The sequence below is a fragment of the Hemitrygon akajei genome, chromosome 5, assembly GCF_048418815.1.
Source record: "Hemitrygon akajei chromosome 5, sHemAka1.3, whole genome shotgun sequence".
NCBI lineage: Eukaryota > Metazoa > Chordata > Chondrichthyes > Myliobatiformes > Dasyatidae > Hemitrygon > Hemitrygon akajei.
The window spans coordinates 187,758,722-187,784,130 of NC_133128.1; the positions used below are offsets into that span (position 1 = coordinate 187,758,722).

Below are 25,409 nucleotides of genomic sequence, written 5' to 3' on the forward strand. Positions count from 1 at the left end.
CATGCAGCATCTATAGGGAGAAGCACTGTCGACGTTTCGGGCTGAGACCCTTCGTCAGGAGTCCTGTCTTGGCCCAAAACGTCAACAGTGCTTCTTCCTGTTTATGCTGCCTGGCCTGCTGCGTTCCACCAGTATTTTTTGTGTGTGTTGCTTCAGGTGTAGGAAAATGCTTACATGTTAGGGAAAATAGCAGACTTCATGCACAAGTGAAAGGGAAAAATGTCAAAGGTATTGTTCATCATCATTTTTGCACTATTTTGAATTTAACTTGAATTATTTGCACTATTTTGAATTTAATGCTGCCAAGTGGTTAAGGCGTTCGTCTAGTGATCTGAAGGTCACTAGTTCAAGCCTTGGCTGAGGCTGCGTGTGATTCCTTGAGCACGGCACTTAACCATACATTGCTTTGCGACGACACTGGTGCCAAGCTGTATGGGTTCTAATGCGCTTCCCTTGGACAACATCGGTGGCGTGGAGAGGGGAGACTTGCAGCTTGGGCAACTGCCGGTCTCCCATACAACCCTGCCCAGGCCTGCGCCCTGGAAACTTTCCAAGGCGCAAATCCATGGTCTATCAAGACTAACGGAGGCCTACATTATATATATACATACACATAGTACTTACTGTAATTGATTTACTTATTTTTTCTATATTATCAGGTATTGCTTTGTACTGCTGCCACTGAGTTAACAAATTTCACGACATATGCTGGTGATATTAAACCTCATTCTGATTCTGATAATTAAGTGCCATGTCATATGACGTGGACGATCATGGTATTCCATCTACCATGACCATGATTGTTCTGGGCAGACTTACAACAGAACACAGATTTTTTGTTCCTGCTCAGAATCAATTTAAATTTGAAAATCTAGAATTTCAGCTTTAGGAACTTATATTATCATCTCCTCTAGACTTGTTTATGATTTCATAAGACAGTTTCAGTAGACATTCTAATTCGAGAATCTTCCTCATCATCAGATTATAGGAAAGACTCTAGCATGGATAAATCAGTGGATGATTGACAGGAGGCATAGAGTGAGAATAAAGGGAGCCTTTTCTGGCTGGCTAATGGTGTTACACAGGGGTCTGTGCTGAGATTGCTTTTTTTAACATTATATGTCAATGATTTGGATGATGGAATTGATGACTTTGTTGTAAAGTCTGTGGATGATATGAAGGTAAGTGGATGACCAGGTAGTTTTGAGGAAGTAGAGCAGATACAGAATACTCAATGGGCCAAATGGCCTAATTCTGCTCCTATATCTTAAGATATTGTTACAGTAAAAGAAAGCTAGATAGGTATCTTATGGATAGGGGAATCAAGGGATATGGGGACAAGGCAGGAACTGGGTATTGATAGTAGATGATCAGCCATGATCTCAGAATGGCGGTGCAGGCTCGAAGGGCCGAATGGTCTACTTCTGCACCTATTGTCTATTGTCTATTGAAATTAGCTACATCTAATTCTACAGTTATGCAGTCATAGAGTCATACAGCATAGAAACAAGCTTTTACACTGAACATGTTCCTGTCAATCAGTGAAACTAATTCCATTTACCAGCTCTTGGTCCATATTCTTTTATACTTTGAAAATCAGAGAGCTCATTTGGATCCTTGGAATCATTGAATCATAGAACCACAGTTTGTTTTTTCTGTGCCCAATTGTACGATGTGGGCAATCATGGTCTTTCCATGATGACCATGATTGTTTTTGGCAAATTTTTCTACAGAAATAGTTTGCCATTGCCTTCTTCTGGGCAGTGTCTTTACAAGACGGATGACCCCAGCCACTATCAATCCTCTTCAGATATTGACTATGTGGCATCGGTGCTCGCATTACCAGGGCTTGTGATATGCACCAGCTGCTCATACGACCATCTATCACCTGCTCCCATGGCTTCACCTGACCCTGATCGGGGGGCTAAGCAGGTGCTACACCTTGCCCAAGGGTGACCTGCTGTTAATGAAGGGGAGGAGTGCCTTACACCTCCTTTGGTAGAGACATATCTCTCCCTCATCACCAAAATGGGACTGTTAAAACTACAATAAAAGATAATGGATGTATTGAACTCTAAAAGTAAAGCAAGCAAAATAATGGAGTGTGGTCCATGTGACAGGAATCTCATAGCAGAGCAAATGCCCATCACTAATAGAATACAAGGAGGAATCAGACAATATCCCAGTGACATAACAGAACAGGATACACCTGAGCATTTAAAACAGCACAGTAAATATATAAGGAAGAATGGAGAAATATCATGAATTTGAAAGCAAAGGTGAGAGGCATTGATCGTGTGGATAGTCAGAGGCTTTCTCCCAGGGCTAAAATGGCTGGCACGAGGACACAGTTTTAAGGTGCTTGGAAGCAGGTACAAAGAAGATGTCACGGGTAGTTTTTTTTTTTACGCAGAGTGATGAGTGCATGGAATGGGCTATCTGCCACAGTGTTGGAGGTGGATACAATAGGGTCTTTTATGAGACTCCTGGATAGATACATGGAACTTAGAAAAATAGAGCGCTATGGGTAACCCTAGGTAATTTCTAAAGTAAGGATATGTTCGGCATAGCCTTGTGGGCCGAAGAGCCCGTATTGTGCTGTTGGCTTTCTATGTTTCTATTTGGAGAGTTCGTTGATGCACAGGGTTTCAGAGAAGCTTCGATGATGGGATTTATGCTGGAGACAACCTTATCTTACTCATAGAGTCATAGAAAAGTGCAGCAGAGAACCAGGCCCTTTGGCCCATCTAGTCCATACTGAACCATTTAAACTGCCCACTTCCATCGACCTTCTCCAGGACCATAGTCCTCCATACCCCTACCATCAACATAACTATCCAAACTTCACTTAAGCATTGAAATGGAACTCGCCTGCACCTCTAGGATGCTCACATCCCACACTCTCACAACTCTTGAACTTTTCAGCTTTCACTTTTACCCCATGACCTCTGGTCATAGTTCCACCCAACCTCAGTGGAAAAAGCCAATTTGCATTTAACCTATCTATACCTTTCATAATTTTGTATATTAAATCAAATCTTCTCTCAATCTTTTATGTTCCAAGGAATAAAGTCCTAACCTATTTAATCCTCCTTATAACACAGGTCCTCCAGACCCGGCAATATCCTTGTAAATTCTTTCTGAATGATTCATTCGTTGAGTTAGTACAAGGTGGAGGGTATTAATTAAGTCTCTCTTTTATCTATTACAGAGGAAAGACCTGAATTCAGTTGGCCCTTGTAAGCTGTAATGGTCCTTGCTTTGCATAATAATTGGACAAACTGCTGTGCACACTTAAAGGAAATAAATTATAGCACGTTCCTTATGTCATACTAATTGTTTAAGAGGATGATATTTTTCAGAGTCAAATTCTTTATAGGACTGCCACACTGACATAGCAATGTACAAAGAACAAAGTAATTTTGTTCAGAAGTTGCCCAGTCAAGTACGAGACAGTTTTGCCTCAGTATTGTTCATCACCCTCAATACACATTTCGGTAGTTTATGTAATTGATACTCAGATCAATACTCCTGTATACAGTACCGTGGAAGAGTCTGATGCACATATACAGACCACACAAAAAAAAACAAATTTCACGGCATATGTGAGTGGTGATAAACCAGATTCTGATATAGGTCTCCATTGTGGACTGAGGGTGGAAAGGGAGCAGGGAGAGGGGAGGGAGCAGGAAGCACCAGAGAGATGTTCTACAATGATCAATAAACCAACTGTTTGGAGTCAAATGACCTTGCCTGGTGTCTCAGGGCTGGGTGTTCCTGTACTCGCACCTCCCTGCCCCCAGCACGACTTCTTTGTTACCTATCCAACGCCCCTCCCTCAGTGCTCCACCCTCACCATTCCCAACACCCTTTGCTTCTGCCAGATTTACAAATTCGTTCTCTGCTCCATATGTATATATGTGCCTAAGACACTTGCACAGTACTGTAGGATGTATAGTACCATTGATAGGTGGATGCTTATAAATTTTATTTATGATTTCTTGCATTTATCATAATCATGATTATTAGCAAAAAGGCTTTCAGATTTTGGCCTACAAAGTAGATCACCTTTCAATTTAGAAAAGGGTTGAAAATTTAGCAATGATTATCATACTGTTACATTTTTCTCATATTGATCAGTGCTGATCAGTTAGCAGAGCTGGGACTTTTCTCTTTGGAGAGTAGAAGAGTGAGAGGGGACTTGATAGAGGTCTACAAGATTATGAGAGGCATAGCTAGAGTGGATAGTCAGTGCCTGTTTCCCAGGGCAACCAACAGCAAACACCAGAGGGCATATGTACAAAATTAAGGGAGGGAAGTTTAGGGGAGACATAAGGGGTAAGTTTTTTTACACAGAGGGTTGTGAGTGCCTGGAATGTCTTGCCAGGGACGGTGGTGGAGGCTAAAACATCAGGAGTATTTAAGAGCCTCTTGCACAGGCACATGAGTGAAAGAAAAATGGAGGGTTATGGGGTAGTGTGGGTTTAGTACTTTTTTAATTAAGGATTATATGGGTCGGCACAACATGGAGGGCTGAAGGCCCTGTACTGTGCTGTAGTGTTCTATGGTTCTATGGTTTTCATATAATGTGAATTTATTTATTTAGAGATACAGCACAGAACAGACCCTTCCAGCCCAATGAAACACATGACCCTGCAAACTAATAACTATTTAACATTAATCTAACCACAAGACAACTTACAATGACCAATTAACCAACTAATCAGTATGCCTTTAGACTGTCGGAGGAAACCCATGTGCTTCAGGTGGAGAAATATTTCATTTTTTTTATTTTAGCGATTTAGAGATACAGTGTGGAATTGGCTGTTCCAGCTCTTTGTGCCGCCCAGCCCAGCAACCCCACACCAACCCCCAATTTAACCCCAGCCTAATCACAGGACAACTGACAATTTACAATGACCAATTAACCTACTAACTGTACGTCTTTGGACTCCGGTAGAAAACTGGAGCACCCAGAGAAAACCCACGCATTTCACAGGGAGACCAAACTGTACAAAGTCCTTACAGAAATCGTCAGGATTTAACTTGGAACTTCGACACCCGCCCCGAGCTGTAATAGGATTGCGCTAACCACTATGCTAATAATGCAAAATCTCACACACTATAAAAGAAACTGTTTTCATATTGTTTGAAAATTATATGCAAATAGTTGGCCAATTTACTTTCCAGTGTTGTACTTTTTTTTGGAACACTATGTGATTTCTCTATAAGATTGTGTAATAAGACAGTAGGCATTTGTTCCACATTGCATGGCATTGAACATATTTAAATCCTGACTGCTCAAAAATTGTTATGGAAACAATAATGAAGAAACCTATATCTCTCTGTGGGGTATTCCTGACTTTCTACCCAAGACCTGAATGGCTGACTGTAGTGAAAACTGAGAGGAAGCTATTGGCATGATGAAGGAAGTAATACATACCAGCAAGATCAAGGCCAAAATTGGTTTTTGGAATGTATGGACCATGTACAACTTGGCACCGTACCACAGAGGCAGAAATGAGGACCAAGAACCACACCAGAAACATCTCACCTCTGCCTCTCAGACCCTCAACACAGAAGCCCCAGAGGGCGGTGTCCCGAGCCCCCTCCTCTAACTCCCTATACACCCATGACTGTGTTGCCGTTTACAGCTCCAATCTGCTGATCAGATTTGCAGATGACCTAGTTTTGCCATTGATAGGCCTTATTTCCAACAATGATGAGCCAGCCTACAGAAGAGCGGTCAATACCCTGACAAAGTGGTGTCAAGAAAGCAACCTCTCCCTCAATGTCGAAAAAACAGAGGAATTGATCATGGATTACAGGAGGAACAGAGACAGGCTAACCCCTATTGACATCAATGGTTCTGTAGTTGAGAGGGTGAGTAATTTTGGAATTGAATTTAGGAGCCAAGAGGTAATCTTGCAGCTATATAGGACCCTGGTCAGACCCCACTTGGAGTACTGTGCTCAGTTCTGGTTGCCTCACTACAGGAAGGATGTGGAAACCATAGAAAGGGTGCAGAGGAGATTTACAACGATGTTGCCTGGATTGGGGAGCATGCCTTATGAAAACAGATTGAGTGAACTTGGCCTTTTCTCCTTGGAGCGACAGAGGATGAGAGGTGATCTGATAGTGGTGTATAAGATGATGAGAGACATTGATCATGTGGATAGTCAGAGGCTTTTTTCCAGGACTGAAATGGCTGCTACAAGAGGGGACAGGTTTAAGGTGCTTGGGAATAGGTACAGAGGAGATATCAGGGGTAAGTTTTTTACGCAGAGAGTGGTGAGAGTGTGGAATGGGCTGCCGGCAACAGTGGTGGAGGCGGATACGATAGGGTCTTTTAAGAGACTTTTGGATAGGTACACGGAGCTTAGAAAAATAGAGGGCTATGGGTAAGCCTAGTAGTTTCTAAGGTAAGGACATGTTCGGCACAACTTTGTGGGCCAAAGGGCCTGTATTGCGCTGTAGGTTTTCTATGTTTCTATGTTTTTTTTCCTTAATATACACATCACCAAGTATCTCACCTGGACTGTACGTACCAGCTGTGTGTTGAAAAAGCACAACAGCGCCTCTTTCACCTCCAATGGCTGAAGAAGTTACCAAATCCTTTACGAGAAATGTACTACCCTCAGTCACAGGGCACTACAGAGAGTGGTGTGGACACTGTAGCACATCTGTTGATGTGAGCTTTTCTCTATTCAGGACATTTACAGCAGCAGGTGTTTAAAAAGGGCTCGGAGGATCCTCAGAGACTCCAGCCATCCCAACCACAAACTGTTTCAGCTGCTACTGTCTGGCAAACAATACTGCAGCAGTAAGGCCAGGATCAACAGGCTCCAGGACAGCTTCTTTCACCAGGCCATCAGACTGATCAATACATATTGATCTGATCGCATATCTGACTGTGCACTGATCTGATTGTGTAGCTGACTGTACATCATGTATACAAAACAATTATGTATACAATCTTAAGTGTCTGAGTAACATCCTCCCACCTTTCCCCTCTTTATTGCTTGTACATTGTGATGGAGATGCAACATAAAGATTTTTACTCCCTTGGATGTAAGAAATAAAATAAGTATATAATTTATAAAAAAACAGAGAAGATGGCCAAAGGCAGACAGAGACAGACCTTCGCTACTGCCCTAAATGCCAGCGACGTAAAAGGCAGTCACTAATTCACTAACTTACAGGCAGTGTTCGAATATCTAACTGGTCAAGTTTCGATAAAAAGTTACTCTTGGTAATGAGATCATACCTGAGTGATTGTAACGGCTCTCCTGATAAATCCTAACTTGGGTCAGCCATGGGTTTACTATCAGAACCTTCACCTTCTGCCCTTTTCCAAATTTATCTTGCTTCCACACTTCACCATTCTCTTTCGATGTCCAATACAAATGATTTTCAAAAACATCCAGACTAAATGGGTTACCCAAGTCTGAAAGAAAACAAAGAATGAAATGTTAACTTTGTGCTGTAAAATTTAATTTTAAAACATCATTCAAATTTCTGAAAATAAATCTTTTAAATATCAAAGAATGAAAAAGTCAGCATTCCCACCTACAGCAAAAATGTAAACAAGGTTGAAGGAGTACAGGGAAAATTTACAACGACTGGTGGACCTGAGTTATAAGGACAGATTGAATAGGTTAAGACTTTATTCCTTGGAACATAGAAGATTGAGAGGAGATTTGATAGAAGTATATAAAATTATGAGGGGTATAGATAGGGTAAATGCGAGCAGGCTTTTTGCACTGAGGTTGGCTGGGACTACAACAAGAGGTTATGGGTGAAAGGTGAAAAGTTTAAGGGGAAACTTCTTCACTCAGAGGGTCATAGAGTCTAGAATAAGCTGCCAGTATAAGTGGTGAAAGCCAGCTCGAGTCCAATGTTTAAAAGAAGTTTGGATAAGTACATGGATGGCAAGGGTATGAAAGGCTATGGTCCAGGTGCAGGTCATGGGACTAGGCAGTTTAAATGGTTTGGCAAGGACTAAATGAGCCAAAGGGCCTGTTTCTGTGCTGTACTTTTTGATGATGCATTTGGGCATTTCCAATACATGTGCTGTTTCAATCGTGATTTGCAATCATACAGTTGAACCATGTGGTGGATGCTACATTCACTCCTGTGGTTCCATAAGCATCATACACGTGTACCTGGAAGTCTGCGGCATGTGAAGTGGCAAGGCTGGTCCTTTGGCAATGCTCAGTTGATTCCTGCCACTTCCAAATCATTATATATTGCCAAGCTAAAGTACGCCCAGCATTCTAACTTCCGCTGGTTTACTCCAGAAATGAACAAATCTGCTCTGAACTGCAGGGAGTAGTTGAAGGGATTACTAGTTGCTTGCAGGTCTTCGGCGGCCTTCAATCATCATGAGCAGTCATTTGTTGGTGAGGGAGCGCAACTTTTTAAAAGGGCATGGGCCCTTCTGGAACTTAACAGCAGGCATCCATCATCTTTTCGGCATTTGGCAGGGGCCAGTAAAAAGAAGTGAGGTGTAAGCGGAGCAGCCATTATTGCAGTGGGTGGTGTTAGAATGGACAGACTGTGGCTCAACAGGCTCCAGAAAGAACTGGCACAGGCTGGAGAAGTCAGAGATATAACAAGTGTAGGTAGGATGGGAGGTTAGGCAGTGTAATGCTCGTGCTGTAAGATATGGGAATGCAGGGTACCTAATGGTCTCCCTGATGACTACATCCGTGGGAAGTGCACCCAACTTCAGTTTCTGAAAGACAAGGCCAAGGAACTGGAGCTGGAGTTCATGTACTCTTGAACATCAGGGAGGGTGAAAACCTCATACAAGGACTTTTACTGAGACGGTCACACTCAGAGTGCCGGCTTCTGATAGTAGATGGGTGACCACCAGGCGACGTAAGAGGAGTTAACAGTCAGTACAGGGTTCCCCTGTGGCCATTCCCCTCAGTAACAAGGATACCCCTTTGGATACTTGAGACTCAACAGCGGGATGGACAAGAGATTCTGTGGCTGAGAAAGAGATGCCAAGATTGTGTGTTGCCTTCTCGGTGCTAGGTCCAGGGTGTCTCAGAGTTTATGCAGAAGATTCTGGGTGAACAACCAGAGGTTAATGCTGACATTGGTAAAGGTCCTGCAAGCTGTGTACAGGGATTAGGAAAGAGGCTGAAGTGCAGGACCTCCAAGGTAGTAATCTCTGGATCACTCTCAGTACTAAGTATATTAAGGGCAGGAATAGGATGATAGTACTGATGAACGAGTGCTGAGAGAGGGTTTTAGATTTCTGCATCATTAGTACCTTTTCTGGGGAAGGTATAACCTACACAATAAGGATGGGTTAGACCTGAACCCAAAGGACACCAAATCAGTGGCAGGAGCAGATCACACCAATGAAGTTTCTCGTGGGTTGGTGACACTTGTTTAAAAGGAGAGTCTTCTGGGTGTTCAGGCTTGTTCCAGCGGCCCAAACAGCAGCAGGAGCAGGCCACAGCAACAAGGCTTCTCGCAGGTCGGCAATGCTTGAAGGTATAAGCGGTGCAGCCGTTACTGGGAGTAGGCCAGTGGTGAGAGTAAGAGTGTCAGGGCATGGATGAACACCTGGGGTAATGATATTGTAGCCATGTGTGTGACTTGTTGCAGGAGGATCAGGACTGGCATTTCAGTATTCGGGGTTTCTGTTGTTTTCAATGTGACAGAGTGGAAGCGATTAAAGGAGGAGCGATGGTGTTACTAGTCAGGGAAAATGTTACGACAGTGCTACATCAGGACAGACTAGAGATCTCATCTAGTGAGTCGTTATGGGTAGAACTGAGAAATAAGAAATGTATGACCACATTATTGGGGCTATATAACAGACCACCCAACAGTCCTAGAGATTTAGAAGAACAAACTTGTAAAGAGATTGCAAACTGTTGCAAGAAACACAACAGTTATAACAGGTGATTTTAACTTTCCACGTATTGACTGGGAATCCCATACCGTAAAAGGACTAGATGGCATCGAGTTTGTCAAATTTGTTGGGGAAAGTTTCCTTCATCAGTACGTAGAAGTTCCAATGAGAGTGCGTGCAATACTGGATCTGCTATTAGAGAATGCGTCAGGGCAGGCGACAGAAGTTTGTGTAGGGGAACACTTTGCATCTCATGACCACAATGGCATTAGTTTCAAAGTAAATATGCAAAAAGATAGGTCTGCTCCATGGGCTGAGACTCTAAATTGGAGTAAGGCCAGTTTTGAAGATCTGGTAAATGTAGATTGGGACAGGCTGTTCTCTGGCAAAGGTGTACTTGGTAAGTGGGAGGCCCTCAGAAGTGAAATTTTGAGAGTATAAAGTTTGTATGTGTCCGTCAGAATAAAAGGTAAAGGTAACAAGTGTAGGGAATCTTGGTTTTCAAGAGATATTGAGGCCCTGGTTAAGGGGAAAAAGGAGGTGCATAGCAGGTAAAGGCAGGTAGGGACAAATGAGGTGCTTATGAAGTATAAGAAATACAAGAGAACACAAGAGAGAAATTGGGGGGATAAAAGAAGACATAAAGTTGCTCTAGCAGACAACGTGAAGGAAAATCCTAAGGGACTCTACAGGAATGTTAAGAACAAAAGGATTGCAAGGGACAAATGTGCCTTCTAGAAGACCATACTGGTAGTTCATGTATGGAGCCTAAACAGGTGGATAAGGACATAAGAAATAGGGGCAGGAGTAGGCCATCTGGTCTGTCGAGCCTGTTCTGCCACTCAATAAGATCATGGCTAATCTGACCATGGACTCATATCCACCCACCTGCCTTTTCCCCATAACCCTTAATCCCTTAAATAATTTTTTTGTATCTGTATTGACTCAGGAGATAGACACAAAATTTATAGAAGTGAGGCAAAGCAGCATCAAATTCATGAAGGCTATACAGATTACAGAGGAGGAGGTGTTTGCTATCCTGAGGCAAATCAGAGTGGATAAATCCCCAGGGCCTGACAAGGTGTTCCCTCGGACCCTACGGGAGGCAAATGCAGAAATTGTTGGGGCCCTGGCAGAGATACTTAAATCATCCTTAATGCCAAGAGAGGTTCCGGAGGACAGGGGATAGCCATAAGACATAGGTAGGAGTAGAATTAAGGCATTCAGCCCTTCAAGTTTGCTTCACCATTCCACCATGGCTGATCCCAGATCCCACGCACCTGCCTTCTCACCATGTTCTTTGTTGTCCTGACCAATCAGGAAACGAACATTTTCCACCTTAAATATACCCATGGACTTGGCCTCCACTGCGGTCCGTGGCAGACAATTCCACAGATTTACTACTCTCTGGCTACAACAAATCCTTCTTACCTCTGTTCTAAAAGGTTGCCCCTCAATTTTGAGGCTGTGCCCTTTAGTTCTGGATACCCCCCCACCATTGGAAATATCCTCTTCACATCCACCCTATCTAGTCCTTTCAACAGTGAGTAGGTTTCAATGAGATCCCCTGCATTCTTCTAAATTCCAGTTAGTACAGGCCCAAAGCTGCCAAATGCTCCTTATACGTTAACCCCTTCATTCCCAGAATCATCCAATGTTGTTCCACTGTTTAAAAAACGGCTCTAAACAGAAACCAGGAAATTATAGTCAGTGAATGTGACATCAGTTGTTGGAAAGTTATTGGAAGGTATTCTAAGAGACTGGATATATAAGCATTTGGATAGATGAGGACTGATGAAATCAGCATAGCTTGCGAATGGCAGGTCATGTCTAACCAATCTTAGAGAGTTTTTTGAGGAGGTTACCAGGACAGTGGTTGAAGGCAGGGCAGTGGATGTTAGTAAGGCATTTAACAAGGCCCCATGTGAGAAGCTGGTCAATAAGGTTCAGTTACTTGGTGTTCAGGATGAGGTACTAATTTGAATTAGGCATTGGCTTTGTGGGAGAAGCCACAGAGTGGTAGTAGAGAATTGCCTCTCTGACTGGAGGCCAATGACTAGTGGTGTACCACAGGGATCTGTGATTGATCCTCTATTGTTTGTCATTGAAATCAATTACATGCATGATAATGTGGTGAACTGGATCAGCATTTTTGCGGATGATACCAAGACGGGGGTGTAGTGGACAGTGAAGAAGGCTATCATGGCTTGCAGATGGATCTGCATCAGCTGGCAAAACGGGCTGGAAAATGACAGATGGAAGTTAATGTAGACAATTATGAGGTTTTGCACTTTGATAGGAACAACCAGGGTAGGTCCTACACAGTGAACAGTAGGGCACTGAGGAGTGTGGTAGAACAAAGGGAATACAGGTCCATAATTCATTGAAAGTAATGTCACAGGTAGATAGGGTCGTAAAGAAAGTTTCTGGCACACTAGCCTTCATAAATCAATGTATTGAGTACAGAAAATGGGATGTTATGTTGAAGTTGTTTAAGACTTTGGTGAGGCCTAATTTGGAGTATTGTGTGCAGTTTAGGTCACCGACCTACAGGAAAGATGTAAACAAGGCTGAAAGAATACAGAGAAAATCTACAAGGGTGTTGCTGGGTCTGGAGGACCTGAGTTATAAGAAAGGATTGAATAGGTTAGGACATTATTCCGTAGAAAGTAGAAGATTGAGAGCAAATTTTATAGAAGTATACAAAATTATGAGAGATAGATAGGGTAGGGTATAGATAAGCAGGCTTTTTCCACTGAGGTTTGTGAAAGGCGAAAGGTTTAAGGGGAACGTGAGGGGAAATTCACTCAGAGGGTTGTGAGAGTGTGAATGAGCAGTGTGCTGTACTCCTCTGACACTATGACTACAGTACGGAGTAGGCCCTTCCAGCCCTTTGAGCTGTGGCACCCAGCAAATCCCGATTTAATCCTAGCTTAGTCACAGGGTAATTTACAATAACTAATTAACCTACCAACCGGTACATCTTTTGGACTATGGGAGGAAACTGGAGCACCTGGAGGAAATCCATGTGGTCACAGGGAGAACATATAAACTTCTTATGGACAGCAGTTAGAACTGAACTTGGGTCTCTAGCATTGTGCTATCCACAATGCTGTCCACTTGGTAGAGGTTTCCAATGTGAAACTCAAGGCTAGAGAAAACTGAGGTTAGTTTTAAGCTATAATATTGTTTTTTTTATATACTGGTCCTTTGTGTGGAGGAGTGGAGATGTGTCTCTACCAAATGAGGTGTAAGGGGCTCCTTCCCTCTGCTAGCCTGCACGTCACCCTTGAACAAGATATAGCACCTGCTTAGTTCTCCCACCTTACCCCCTCCCTTGGACTGGATCACCTGAAGCCATGGGAGCAGGTGGTGGATGGTTGTATGAGCAGCTGGTGCATATCACAAGTCCTGGTTATGTGTCCATTGACGCCAGGCAGACAATCTCTGAGGAGTATTGATAATGGCTGGGGTCACCCGTCTTGTAAAGACACTACCCTGAAGAAGGCAAAGTAAACCACTTCTGTAGAAAAATTTGCCAAGAATAATCATGTTCAAAGACCATGTTCACTTACGTCATGCAACCTGGTACATAATGATGAGGTTAATCCTGGACGTAGCAGTAGATATATAAACTCAACTCTCCCTACACATGCAATCCTAGGATTTAAAAATGTATAAATAGACTGTTTTTTTTTACCAGCAGCAAGTCAATCCTGATGAATGACACAATAAGATGACAGGAGAGCTTTAGCCTCAACACAGGACCCTTCTTGTATAAATATCATCACAGAGATCGAGTGGGGCAGGTCTAACTTGTTGTAAGTTGCTCAAATTGATACCTCTGAACACATTTCAGTGCACCGTTTCAGCTCTGTGTTCCTCTGGAAGCAGTTTTCAGTCAAAATGTTTTCTTGTAAAATGATGTGAAGAGCTGGTAACAATATCAGAATGTTTTATGTTTGGTGGAAATGCTTGAAGTGCTGTCAATTGTGCAAGAAAATGTCGGGAGTTATGTCGCTAACTCCCGATACTGTGCTATAGACATGGACTATAATTTACAGTATTATATGCATTTAAATAACATCAAAGTCAATGTCACAACCAGCTGCCAGTTTCAAAAAAAAAGGTAAAGACTTTTTTCAGTCAGTTATGTGGATTGTACTTTCTCAGTGTCACCTTGTGGGTATGAAGTGTTTATCTTTTATGTGTAATTGCTTGTCTTTGGTCTAGCTCTGGGTGTTCACTTTCTGTTGCGGGTGTCTCATTTGGGATCATGACAGTTATTAAGCTCTCCTTGTATTTATCATTTTTATTCATTTTGGGGTAAATAAATTAGCAGGGGATTTTCAATGACTCACAGTGTAGTTGTTGTCTTTTGGGGGTTACTGCTTTGTCTGGACATCAGGGCTGTCTGACTGGTCCTGAATTTCTATGTGCTCCAGGGTGTATTTTGGAGGGAGGGAGCTTGCCAACCCCTCTTTGCTCGGTCATTGTGGACCCTCATCTGGTGAAACTCTGACCGAGTTCCTCTGTGTATCGTGAGTGATTTCAGCTCTTGAAGATCCTATATAGTTTGCCTGAGCTCTTGTTAGTTTTTCTGGTTAATTTCTCTAATAAATCTTTTGTTTTCTTTGAATTGCTGAAGTCTCTGTGATTCCTGCACAGTGAGCTCACCAGTGACCCCGACAGTCAAAGTAATATTATTATCGAAGTACATATATGTCACATAGACATCCCTGAGATTCATTTTCTTGCATAGAGTCAGGTATTAATACAATATTGAGAAAATTATTGCTTCACATTATTTCAACTTAACATATGTTCACAGCAAATTCAGTTACTTACTTATGCTTAGTCCTAATATTGCTTTTCAAAAATAATTGTTAAATCCATAGAAGAGTCTTACCTCCATTAGTAACCTGTATTCTGTCAGTCCCATCAAACTTCATTGACTCTATGAGGTTCTCCTTGGAATCACTCCAATAGACTCTGTCACCATTGAGATAATCTATGGTGAGGCCTGTTGGTAAGCCCAGTTCGCTGTCAACTAACACTTGCCGTTGTTCTCCATTCATCCAGGCACTCTCTATTTTGGGATTACTGCCTGAATTACTGCCCAAATCTGTCCAGTAGAACAACCTAAATTCAGAGTTAAAGTCAGTACATGTAAATGACTTTGAAGTTTTTTCAGTTTCTGTTTTAATGTGCATTGCATTATGTATGGTAAATTGGTTATTACTGTCACATTTACTGAGGTACTGTGAAAATTTTTCTTTGTGTACTGTTTATATAGATCAATTCATTACAACGAAGCATTGAAGAGGTATAAGCTAAAACTTAATGCAGGGTAAAACAATCACAACATGTAGAATAAAGTGTTACAGTACAAAGAAAGTGCAGTGTAGGTAGACAATAATATGTAAGATTATAACTAGGTAGATCATAAGGTCAAGAGTCCATCTTATCATCCTAGAGAAACATTCAATAGTCTTGTAACAGTGAGGTAGAAGCTGTCCTTGAACCTGGTTCAGGCTTTTGAACCTGCACATGCTTTCAAACATTTTAATCTTCCACCTGATGGGACAATGTACATCCACCCTGTGCAAAGACACTGACGCATCTCTTCCTGATAGGCTGAATGTCCTTTACAAAGAAACACACACAAAATGCTGAGGGAACTCAGCACATCAGGCAGCATCTGTGGAAATGAACAAACAGTCAATGTTTTGGGCTGATACCCTTCATCAGGACCGGAAAAGAAGAGGAAAAATGTCAGAATAAAAAGGTTGGGGGGGGGGGGGGGGGGGGAGGGAGAAAGAGGGTGGCTAGAAGGTGATAGGTGAAGCCAGGTGGGTGGTAAAGGTAAAGGACAGGAGATGAATAAATATGATAGGAAAGAAGAGTGGACCCTAGGAAAAAGGGAAGGCGGACAGGCACCAGGCAGGTGAGAAGAGGTAAAGGGCCAGAGTGGAGAACAGAAGGACAAAACTAGCTTCATTACGCTGAGCACCGACGTTCCCCACGGCTGCGTACTCGGCCCACTACTGACACGTGACTGCACTTCGACATTCAGTTCAACATCAGAATCCGAATCATCACCAGCATGTGTCGTGAAATTTGTTAACTTAGCAGCAGCAGCAATACAATGCAATAAATGATAACATAGAAAGAAAAAAAAAGTAAATCAATTACAGTAAGTACATATATGTGTATATTAAATAGATTAAAAATAGTGCAAAACAGAAATATATATTAAGAAAGAAGTGGGTTCAATGTCCATTTAGGAATCGGATGGCGGAGCGGAAGAAGCTGTCCCTGAATCGCTGTGTGTGTGCCTTCAGGACACTGTACCTCCTTCCTGAGAGTAACAATGGAAAGAGGGCATGTCCTGGGTGGTGGGGGTCCTTAACAATGGACACCCCCTTTCTGAGGGCTGCTCCTTGAAGATGTCTTGGATACGGAGGCTACTACCCAAGATGGAGCGGACCAACTTAACAACTTTCTGGAGCTCCTTTTGGTCCTTTGCAGTAGCCCCCTCCCCTCTGTCCCCATACCAGACAGTGATGCAACCTGTGAGAATGCTTTCCTTTAGAAGTTTTTGAGTGTTTTAGGTGACAAACCAAATCTCTTCAAACTCCTAATAAAATGCAGCCACTGTCTTGCCTTCTTTATAGATGCATTGATATGTTGGGACCAGGTTAGATCCTCAGAGATCTTGACACCCAGGAACTTGAAATTGCTCACTCTCTCCACTTCTGATTGAACCGAATCATCAAATTTGCTGATTACATAACAGTGGTTGGCCTCATCAACAAAGACAATGAGATAGCGTACAGAATGGCTGGCATAATGGTGCAAGCAGAACTTGAGTCTCAACATGGACAAGACCAAAGAGGTGATTGTGGACTTTAGGAAGGTGCATGCTGATGACTCCACACTGTACATACACAGCTCCTCCAGGGTGAGAGTTAGGAGAACCAAGGTTCTGGGAGTGCACATAATGGATATCACCTGGTTTCTCAACACCACCTCTTTAGACAAGAAATCACAGCAGCACCTCAACTTCCTGTGGAGATTGAGGCAAGTGAGTCCCCCCCTCCATTTTAACCAACTTTTACAGGAGCACAACACACACAAAATGCTGGTGGAACACAGCAGGCCAGGCAGCATCTATAGGGAGAAGCACTGGCGACGTTTTGGGCCGAGACCCTTCGTCAGTCCTGTGTTTGAATTTCCAGCATCTGCAGATTTCCTCCTGTTTGCTTTTTACAGCAGCACCATTGAGAGTGTCCTGACCAGCTGCATCACCATCTGGTACGGGATTTGTAAGGCAACTGGCTGCAAGTCCCTACAAGGGATTGTGAGGATTGCTGAGAGGATCATTGTTAGTGATATTTCATCTGTTAGTGATATTTATCAGGAGCACCACATATGCAGGGCCCTTAGCATTGTCAATGACCTCTCTTCCATCTGTTAGTGATATTTATCTTCCATCTCTTCCATCTGTTAGTGATATTTATCAGGAGCACCACATATGCAGGGCCCTTAGCATTGTCAATGACCTCTTCCATTCGTCCAACAAGCTCTTTGAACCATACCATCAAGCAATAGGTACCACAGTATTAGGACTAGAACTGTTAGGATGTAAGACCACTGAACTCCCTGCCACCACCAAAGTCTCATCACGTATGAAGCGCCAGTAGCATTATACTGTTTTTTAAAAGTGTTATAAATGCAACTTATTATTTGTTAGTTTATTTATGATAATGTTACTTGAAGTATTATGTGTGTGAGTTATATGTACTGTGTTATACACCTTGGTTTGCAGGGACGTTGTTTTGTTCAACTATGAATGGCTGAATGGCAACAAAATGAACTTGAACTGATGTCATATTAAAGAACTAATTTTTCAGATTAACCATTGTTGTTTAGGTAAATACAGCACCGATTTCCATAAGGCATATCCTACACAGAGTAAGTAACATCAGCCTAGATAATCTACCTTTTACTGGGTAAAGTATTGAGAAATAGCTTTCTTCAAAGAGATTTACAGGAAGAGGTTTCCTACTTGGCATTGCTGTCTCCCGCACATCCAACAATGCCCATAGGCCAGCTGCAGGGTCATCAGCCAGGTCCACTATTCATTGATGTTTCACTCCCTCAGCCCTGGTTCTTCTCCTGGTGCTGGAAATATCTCCCTGCCATCCCTTGCATTGGGGTTAGTTGGTCCCCCAATTTCTTTGAAAAGACCTAAACTTAATACCTCCTGCAAATAGTTCAGCATGTAGTTTGTAGATCTCTGAAGTATCAGCTCATTTCAGCTTAATCACAACTGAGGTTCTGCCTCAAATTTCCTATTTGTGGTACCAATTAAAGCTAAAACTGGAATCAAAGCACTTAAATGAAGCAACGGTATAGAGTTTAAATTAATGCCTTTATTGCATCAGTTTTCAGCATTTTTCATGGAGATACCATTTTTTATATTTGTAGAACAGTGAAAGTGTAGGGAAAGTGAAAACCCTGGTAGAAAATTCAAAGAAAAGGGATTTTGGAACCTTCGTGCAGGATTCCCGAAAGGTTAATTTGCAGGTTGAATCACAGGTGAAGAAGGCAAATGCAATGCTAGCATTCATTTCAAGAGAACTAGAATGTAATGGATGTAATGTGGATGAGGCAATGCGAAGGCTTCACTTGTAAGAAGTTTTGGGCCCCTTATTTAAGAAAGGATGGGCTGACTGGAGAGGGCTCAGAGAAGGTTCCTAAGTATGATTCCAAGATTCCAGGAATGAGCAGTGATTGAAGGCTCTGGGCCACTTGCTGGAATTTAGAATAATGGGAGCGGGTGGGGGGGGGGGTCTCATTGAAAGGCTTAGATAGAGTGGATGTGAAGAAGATGTTTCCTTTGGTAGGGGAGTCCAAGAAAAGAGGACACAGCCTCAAGATAGAGGAACGTCCATTTAGAACAGAAACGAGGAAGAATTTCTTTAGCCAGAGGTTGGTGAATCTGTAGAATTCATTGCCACAGGTAGTTGTGGAGACCAAGTCATTGGGTGCATTTAAAGCAAAGGTAGCTAGGTTCTTGATTAGTCAGGATGTGAAAGGTTATGGGGAGAAGACAGGAGAATGGGGTTGAGAGGGAAATGGATCAGCCATGATGAAATGGCGGAGAAGACTCGATGGATCAAATGGCATAATGTGTTATGGTCTAAAAGTTAAATATCTATAGTATAAAAATAAATTGTCTGGGAAACGGTAATTTGCTTACCCAAGTTTAGGATTTACAGCTATAGCAGCTGGTCGGTCCAGTTCAGAGTCAATCAGCCATTTCCTGTATAGCCCTTTTAGGTCTGCCACCTCAATTCTGTTTGTGCCGGAATCAGTCCAATAAATATGCCTTGAAAAAGAGATGTAGACACCTCCTCAGTATTCTGTCTTGGACATACTGGACATGTTCCAACTTGTTATAACGTCCTTTCAACTGCTAACCAATTATAATTAGAACAGCATTTACACGAAAGACTGAACATTAAATAAGTAAGATTATCCTACCTTTCATTTCCCCTCACACCAGTCTGCTTTGCAGGTCTAATATTAATCAGAAAGTTTAGAACTACAATATGGCCTAATGGCTTGGTCACCTTTTCCCCTGTGCAGCTAAACAGATGGCCGTAGATCCACCCTGAAGAGTTCCAGCATTGGCAGTTACACTAGACTGCGGTTGCAGATAGTAACATTTTAATTCCAAATACTCTAAGCCGTAGAGATAATGCAATGGAAAGGGGAAAAAGAAGCTGCTTTTGTGCACGACAAAAAGCAAGGATGTAATGCTGAGGTTTTATAAGGCACTTGTAAGACCTCACTTGGAGTTTTGTGAGGTGTTTTGGGCCCCTTATATAAGAAATGATGTACTGGCATTGGAAAGGGTTCAGAGGATGTTCACAAGAATGATTCTGAGAATGACCGGCTTATCATATGAGAAGCACTTGAAGGCTCTGGGCCTATAACCACTGGAATTCAGATGAATGACAGGGATCTCACAGAAACCTACCAAATGTTGAAAGGCCTCGACAGAGTGGATGTGGAGGGGATGTTTCCTATGGTGGAGGAAGATCAGAGGACATAGAATAGAGGGATGTCCATTTAGAACATGGTTGAGGAGGAATTTTTTAGCCAGAGGGTGGTGAATCTGTGGAATTTGCTGCCACAGGTGGCTGGGGAGGCCAAGTCAGTGTGTATATTTAAGGTAGATTCTTGATTAGTCAGGGCACGAGGGATACGTGATGAAGGCAGGAGATTGGGTCTGAGAGGGAAATGGATCAGACTTGATGGAATAGTGGAGCAGACTTGATGGGCCTAATGGTTTAATTCTGCTCCTATGTCATACAAGAAAAGCAAGACTGGACTGATGCTGAAGTCAGAGCATCTGCTACTCTGTTCCTTTCTCTGTTTCCTCAGTTTGAAACCTTGTGACCATGCAGGTCTTTGAACCAATTGAGATGAAGTATCCCCAGTAAACAATAACATGTTGTGGGGTGTGTACAGGCTTAAAGGTTTGTAAAGATGACAGATTGATCTACTGCATCAGATTTTGGGTTGTTACAGGGAGGAAGAGGAGTTGGAAAATAAAACACCTGCTTCTTAGTCTTGCCAAAGAACTTCAGCTGACTGAAACAAATTCAACGAGGTTTAGTGATTTTGATAAATCAAATCTTCAGAATAATCATATTAGAATCAAAGTAAAAGCAATACCCTCCTTATATTTTTGCTCCTTACTTTCCAACCCAATCCACGGCAATGCCATCAGGTGTCACTATATAAGTCAGGTTTAAGTCCACTGGTACTGTTGGATTGCTTCCTCGGTCATCGAATCTTGTGAGAAAGGCCCACTTTATGGAGCCGGGGTTTGAGTCATGTCCCTGGACTGTCCAGTACACTATACCTGCAGAAAGAAGATGGTTTATATTAGATTTTCTTGTGTCTTCTAGTGCAGTGGATTTGTCTCCAGCATGAAGCTATCCAACATCTTGTGGACTCTGAAGAAGGTAGTATGCCAAGTTGCTCTTTTGAGATGGCGGAGTCCCTCACTCCGTTGTTGCAGGAGATACAATAAAATGTTTTGACATGATGAGGAGACTACTGTGATATGTATGTATATCACAAATAATCATTGAAACCTTTCGATTGGTGAAAGGCTTTGAGAATGTTTCCTGAGGGTGGGGAGTCGAAGACCAAAGGTCACAGCTTCAGAATAGAGGGACTTCCAGTTAGAATAGAGATGAAGAAGAATTTCTTTAGCCAGAGAGTAGTGAATCTGTGGAATTTGTTGCTACCGGCAGCTGTGGAGTCCAAGTCTGTATGTGTATTTAAGACAGAAGTTGATAGAGTTTTGACTGATCAGCGCATGAAGGGATATGGGGAGTAAGCAGGAGATTGGGGATGAGAGGAAAATTGCCTTAGCCGTGATGAAATGGTGAAGGAAACTTGATGGGCCAAATGGCCCAATTCTGCTCCTATGTCTTATGGTCTTAATAACAGCTGAGGGAAGTTTCCTTGTTAACTTAATATTTACATCATTTTATAAATACTTTGAACATCCATGTTTAATTGTTTCATTGTTCAATTACTTAGGGAGCACGATGTCATCTGACAGTAGGGCTGATGATGACATTAGAAGAATGATTGGGATTGCTAAATGCATGTTTGAGTGTTTGAGCAAGATAGTAAAGATTAACATCATTTCTCTGAGTACAAACTCAGAGTGTTGCAGTGCTTTGTTTATTCCACACTAACAACTGGAAGTAAGCGTTGGACAATATCAAAGCAAAATGAGGGAAGGCTCAAGGCTGCAGAAATGTGGAATTTGAGAAGAATGATGAAAATATCGTGTAAGGAAAGGGTAACAAATGAGGAAGGGTTGTGAAAAGTCGGAATAAGAAGAGAGCTCATATCATCAATCAGGAAACGGCAGCTGGAATTTCTGGGACATGTAATGAAGGAAGAAAGTTAGAACATCTTGCAGTGATGGGAAAAATTGATGCAAGAAAAAGTCACCATTGACAGCGCATGAGTTATATCAAAGGATGGACAGGCAAAAGTTTTGAAGAACTTTTTAGAACTTTGCAGATTAAAGACAGGTCGAAGACCATAATCACCTACTGTACGTCATACAACACAGCACATGATGATGATAATAAATACTTTGACACTATAATTTCTGAAATAAAGGAAAACTTAATGAATATTGCATCAAAATTTAATACCAGGGCTTGAAGCTCAGCTGTGTCTCCAACAAGATGCACATTGTATATTACCAATTCAGGGCCCAAAACAATCCTTCTACGTGAGGCAACACTTCACCCGTGAATCTGCTGGGGTCGTCTGTTGTGTCCAGTGCTCGCATTGTGGCCTCCCCTACACTGGTGAGACCCATCATAAATTGGGGGACTGCTTCGTCGAGCATGACTGCACCATCCGCCACAAGCGAGACTTCCCTGTGACCAAACGTTTTAATTCCAAATCCCATTCCCATTCCAACATGTTGATCTATTAACCTCTCCCTTAAATATACCCAATGACTTGGCATCAGCAGCCGCCTATGGCAACCAATTCCACAGATTCACCATTCTCTGTCTAAAGAAATTCCTTCTCAATGGACTTCCCTTTATTCTGAGGCTGTGTCCTCTGGTCTCAGAGTTTCCCATCATAGGAAACATCCTCCCCACATCCACTCTATGGAGGCCTTACAACATTCGACAATGTCCTAATACTTTGCTGAATGTTAATTTGGGTGGTGACGTTGCATCTTCACTGGTGAAAGGAGAAAGAAGCTCACAGTCTACACTACGAAAGCACGGCTAAAAGTGGCTGCAGAACTCAGTAGCATACTGAGAAGAAAGGGGAAATATATTGGGTGCAATGTGGTTGGGTCTTAAGAAGATAATTAAATTGCCATATCCAAGGCTTATGGAGTAGAAGGTAAAACTTCACTGTGAATAAGAGACTATCTGGCCAGGGGTAAACAAAATAACTATTAATGGATTTTTTTTTTCTGGTTGGCAAGATGTAATGTGTGCATGTAATGTGTAATGAGTGTCACTGTCTCCAACTTTTATCTTAGCAACTTATAAAAATGGGTGAAATGATGGCATTAAAGGAATGGTTGCTAAATTTGCTGAAGATTCAAATACAGACAGGAAAATAAGAAACACACAGAAAGTGCTGGAGGACTTCAGCAGGACAGGCAGCACTGATGGGAAGGAATAAACAGTTGATCTGAGGAAGGGCCTTGGCCCGAAACATGAACTTGTCTATTCATTTCTATTATTGCTGCCTGACCTGCTCAGCAATGTTCCCTCTAAAGTACGCGCATGTGTGCACGCATGCACTCATCTTCTGCTACTAGCGCACGAAGGAATTTAAACTGCACACAAAAGGTTGTCACCCTCTATGTCGTTGGCATGTTAAGTATATTTCACAATTGTACACAATCACATTTCCTTTTCCGGATTCTGACGCGAATGGTGTTGACAATGTGGTGTTTGCGATGATTCATCTGAGATTTTAGAACTGGCTTATTTATACTGAAGTTATTGATTCACTATGGTGATTTCCAAGAAAGCAAAGGGCATGAAGCACTAAAGAACTGCTAGTTCACTTAAAGCGGAATGGCTTAATGAAACAGTAGAAACTGCTGCACGGAAAGCTCATAAGGTTAGGAACATACGAGAGATATTTATGCAAAATACAGAAACTGGTGTTACCTGTGTGTATTGTCACGATGCAAAAGTTGCTGGAGAATTTGCAAGTGTGAAGAAGTGGAGTGATATTTGGAAACTTAACTTTTTAAAAGTCTAATTTAGCAAGCAAATCACAATTGGATGGTCTGCAAAAGCTCTGGCAATAAGATCCTTCATTACCTGCTACAGGCTTGCTGTACAGGTCGTTTATTATCCTAACAACAGCTTCAGGTTTACTTCCACTTAAAAATTTAGTGAGCACATGTTGTTGTCACTGGGCAAAATGGTGCACAGCACAAGATTTTTACACACACTAGTCATTACAAATTAGAGGGAACATTGCTTCTGAGTTTCTCCAGTATTTTATGTCAGCCAGTGCTTTCAGATCACAAGAAATTACCACTGTTCAACATTCACCTACGTTATATTAAAGTTCAAAGTATATTTATTTTCAAAGTACATATGTAGTATACAACCCTGTGATAGCCCGTGCTATCATGTTTGCTGTTGTGTGCTGGGGCAGCAGGCTGAGGGTAGCAGACGCCAACAGAATCAACAAACTCATTCGTAAGGCCAGTGATGTTGTGGGGGTGGAACTGGACTCTTTGACGGTGGTGTCTGAAAAGGGGATGCTGTCCAAGTTGCATGCCATCTTGGACAATGACTCCCATCCACTCCATTATGTACTGGTTAGGCACAGGAGTACGTTCAACCAGAGACTCATTCCACCGAGATGTAACACTGAGCGTCATAGGAAGTCATTCCTGCCTGTGGCCATCAAACTTTACAACTCCTCCCTGGGAGTGTCAGACACCCTGAGCCAATAGGCTGGTCCTGGACTTATTTCCACTTGGCATAATTAACTTATTATTATTTAATTATTTATGGTTTCCTATTGCTGTATTTCTACACTGTTCTTGGTTGGTGCAGCTGTAACGAAACCCAATTTCCCTCGGGATCAATAAAGTATGTCTGTCTGAGGTTCATCTTCCCACAAACAAAGAAACACCGTGGAACCTGTTCAAAGAAAACATCAAACACCCAGCAAAAAAAACCTCTCGCAAACGGCAGAAACAAGCAGAAAATACACAGAACCTTAAACATCAAACCACAGAGTCCTTGAACCAGTCTAGGAATGTTCAGTTCAGTTTACCACTGTGTTGTTCATTGACTGCAGGCCGCAGAGCTAGTCTGCCCAGATCAAAGTCACACAAAATAAAAAAAAGGAATAACCAGAAACCAAAAACACATCCAATCCACAAAGCGTGTCAGTTAAACCTTGCTCAGGACCTCTCCCTTCCTCCCTCCCTCCTGCTGGAATATGCTGCAGTCAGAGGGAGGGAGGGAGAGAGAAGGGGACAGGGAGAGTGGAGGGAGGGAGATAGAGAGGAGGGTAGAGAGAGGGGAGCAGAGGTGGTTAGGGAGAGGGGAGACAGAGGGGGCAGAGAGGGGGAAGGGGGAAGGAGAGAGGGGTGGGAGAGAGGGCGAGAGAGAGAGGGAGAGAGAGTGGGGGAGAGAGGCAATTTATAGCAGTTAATGAACCCACAAACTCACATGTTTTAAGATTTGGGAGGAAATCCAGTTCAGTAAGGGAAAACCACATAGTCACCTCATCAATATCACTGGGCAACGAAGATTTTGTTTCCTGAATACTATTGTTTGTATCTTGTGGATTTTGGGCTGCTGATCATGAAAATCACCATGACATTTCCCTATCATGCACCATTTAAAAAAAAATAATTGCCTATATTTATTATTTCAATTCATAATTAAAGTCAATTAAAATGTCACTACAA

General features: G+C 42.3%; 1 protein-coding gene across 1 annotated transcript in view; it reads right to left on the minus strand.

Annotated features, from left to right (window-relative positions):
- Positions 1–25,409, minus strand: part of lrp2a (low density lipoprotein receptor-related protein 2a) — a 396,886-nt gene that overhangs the window by 32,247 nt on the left and 339,230 nt on the right. Inside the window, exons 64-67 of the mRNA XM_073047514.1 lie at positions 20,651–20,816; positions 19,143–19,271; positions 14,784–15,016; positions 7,268–7,447 (exon numbers count right to left, since the gene is read on the minus strand). Coding sequence (XP_072903615.1) covers positions 7,268–7,447; positions 14,784–15,016; positions 19,143–19,271; positions 20,651–20,816 — 708 coding nt within the window. The remainder of the gene's footprint in view (positions 1–7,267; positions 7,448–14,783; positions 15,017–19,142; positions 19,272–20,650; positions 20,817–25,409) is intronic.